At 51.6% G+C, this 2,617-nt stretch overlaps 1 protein-coding gene across 1 annotated transcript in view; it reads left to right on the top strand.

Moving 5' to 3' along the window:
- The window catches only part of LOC104164644 (neurofascin), a gene marked incomplete at its 3' end in the record, with an annotated part of 28,267 nt that overhangs the window by 23,562 nt on the left and 2,088 nt on the right, over positions 1–2,617 (top strand). Inside the window, exons 20-21 of the mRNA XM_009704038.1 lie at positions 174–289; positions 1,572–1,776. Coding sequence (XP_009702340.1) covers positions 174–289; positions 1,572–1,776 — 321 coding nt within the window. The remainder of the gene's footprint in view (positions 1–173; positions 290–1,571; positions 1,777–2,617) is intronic.

The following is a 2,617-nucleotide window of genomic DNA, read 5'->3' as shown; positions in this document are numbered from 1 at the left end:
AGCAGATGGCAGAGCCGGTGCGCGGGTTCGCAGCAGCCCGGCAATGCTGCGCTGGGAGAGGCATGGCAAGGGCGAGGGGGGCACAGGGGCATCCATCCATCCATCCGTCCGTCTGACCTTCAGGGCACTGCTGGGTGCCTAACGTACGCTCTGCTTTATCCCTGAACGCTCAGATCCCAAGGCTGCGCCCACGGATGTTAGGATAAGAGTTTTAAACAGCACTGCCATTGCTCTGACCTGGACCCGAGTGCACCTGGACACCATCCAGGGACAGCTCAAGGAGTACAGAGTGAGAAAAACCAAATCTCATCAGCACTGATTATTAATACCGCTAACCTTCTCACAAGCCGAGGTGGCTCCGGTGATGGAGCTGCCTGCCATGGGGATGACCGAAAACTCTCCTCCGGCCATCACGACCCTTTTGCCATGGCTGGGTGCAGCCCACGGATGCTGAGCTCGGCCCTGGAGCAGCACCAGAAATGAAGGGCCTTGGTTTGCTCTTCGTGGTGCCTGGATGGGGCTGGGGCCATCTCCCGTCGCTCCCCCAGGGCTGGGTGCTGGGCTGGCCCTTCCCAGTGCATGGCTGCAGGACCTGGGGTGCTCAGACAAAGCAAATGGGGCTGCCCTTGGGCACCCAGAGAGGGACTCGGGGTGGTCCTATCCATGGAGCAAGGGGTCTCCTGGCTCTGGAGCTGCCCAGAACCCCGGGCTGGCTGGCTCGGGGGGGAACGACATCAGATAGGTACAAACAGGATGGTTTTTGTGTCATCCCCAAAGTACCTACATCGTCTTTTAATGAACACCGGCCCCTGCAAAATCTAAACTCAACGGGTTCCTACTAACTGGCAACTAAACACAGCATGGATCCTGTTGTGTTTTGGTTTGTTTTGTTTTTCTTTTAATGTTGAATATTTACTGCTGAGGTAAATTACTAGTGTTTGTGTACAGAGGACAGACCCTGTTCAAAACAAGCAAAAGGCTGGAGAGAGCCCCTACTGTCAGAGGTTAAGCCATCACCAAAAACACACGTCCTGCAAACAGTTACAGCATTTCAAATCCAATAATCTGCTGGGCGTAAAGCAAGCTCTCTGGCTACTGCTTTCCTTTTTTTCTGCCCCTGCTCTATCATTCTGGTCTATTTTCTGAATGAATCTTATTTCTGCATGAAATAAGATTTATAGTCAGGGCTTCAAATGGGAGACTTTCCAAGTTCAGACTTTCCTTTGTGCCTGGACACATCCCACCTTCCCTTGTACACCGCTGCGGTACTAACCCGGGTAGAGTCACTTGATGCCTAGCGCCTGGGGACCAGAAACAGCTCTTTGTAGTCTGAGCTTAGTGGTTCTGCTCTGTGACCTTTGGGAAGCGCTTAACCCCATCCTCAGCCTCTTCCTCGGGTAACATCACTGACCTGCCTCGCTGGGGGGAGTGGAGCTTCATTAATTGCTCTAAAAGGCTTCTGCAGCCGAGAGCTGCTCTTTGGAAAGGCAAAGTTTTGCTATGCTTTGTTAATGAACAAACAATTGCACTTAAATGGGAAAAGCTTCACTTGCCGTGCATGTTTCTTGAAGGCCTATTTCTGGAGAGACAGTAGTTTGCTGAAGAACCTGTGGGTCTCCAAAAAACGGCAGTATGTGAGTTTTCCTGGAGACCGAAACCGGGGCATAGTGTCCCGGCTGTTTCCTTACAGCAACTACAAGCTTGAGATGGTTGTAACCAACGGGCGAGGAGATGGGCCACGCAGTGAAGTTAAGGAGTTCCCCACACCAGAAGGAGGTAGGTTCCCGGGGGGGGCTGTGCAGGCACCCGTCCCCCGGGCGCTTGCTGGGAGAGGTTTGGGTGGTTCGGCTCTGCAGAGCGGACCCGGAGCCGCATCGCTCTGCGGCAGAGCCGTGATGCTGCTGGGGAGATGAGCTACGGACCATTTTTAGGCGAGCCTGGGCAGCATCTTTTGGGCAGCTGTCACACAGCACGGCTGTACGCCTTCGTCACCACGGGGTAGGTGACATCTCTGCAGCTACTCCTACAGCTAACTACTGGCACTGTCTCATCAATCTAAAAATCCCCTTCGGGTGCTTTGAACACCTCAGCAAGTAGCTCTTAGGCTGAACAAGAGAAATGTTTGCAAAACCTCTTCAGAGGCACAGCACCGTGCCCTTGATTTGCTGCCTGACCTGCAAATGTCACCGCACCTCTCCATGCTGCGAGTCGGTGAAACGGGAGTGACTATATTCATCTTGCTCAGTAAAAGGCAGTAAAATCTTTCCAAGACCTAAGTACTTTTGTTCTGAAAGGATGTCACTAATACCCCTGTCAGGCTTTAAAGGCAAGAGCACCTCATTCTTCTCTTTAAAGAGCTTGTGTCAAGGATGAACTTGAGATTTTAATTTTCTTGCTGTCACAGGAGCTATTTATAGACACGCCAATAACTTTTTGTTAGAGCTGCACTTTCAGTGGCTGGCAATGAATCTTCCTATAGCACAGATGTTTTGGGCACAGTCTTGTTACAGAAATGGAAGAGGAGAAAACGGTAGAGGCTGGAAGCAAATCCTGGCTCAACTAACACAAAACAGTACAGGGTCTTCCTCTTTCTCTTCCTCTTTATTCTATTCCTGCT

This window comes from Cariama cristata, unplaced genomic scaffold (genome assembly GCF_000690535.1).
Source record: "Cariama cristata isolate BGI_N322 unplaced genomic scaffold, ASM69053v1 scaffold30820, whole genome shotgun sequence".
In the NCBI taxonomy this organism is placed as follows: Eukaryota; Metazoa; Chordata; class Aves; order Cariamiformes; family Cariamidae; genus Cariama; species Cariama cristata.
This window is presented reverse-complemented; position numbering and strand designations above follow the sequence as displayed.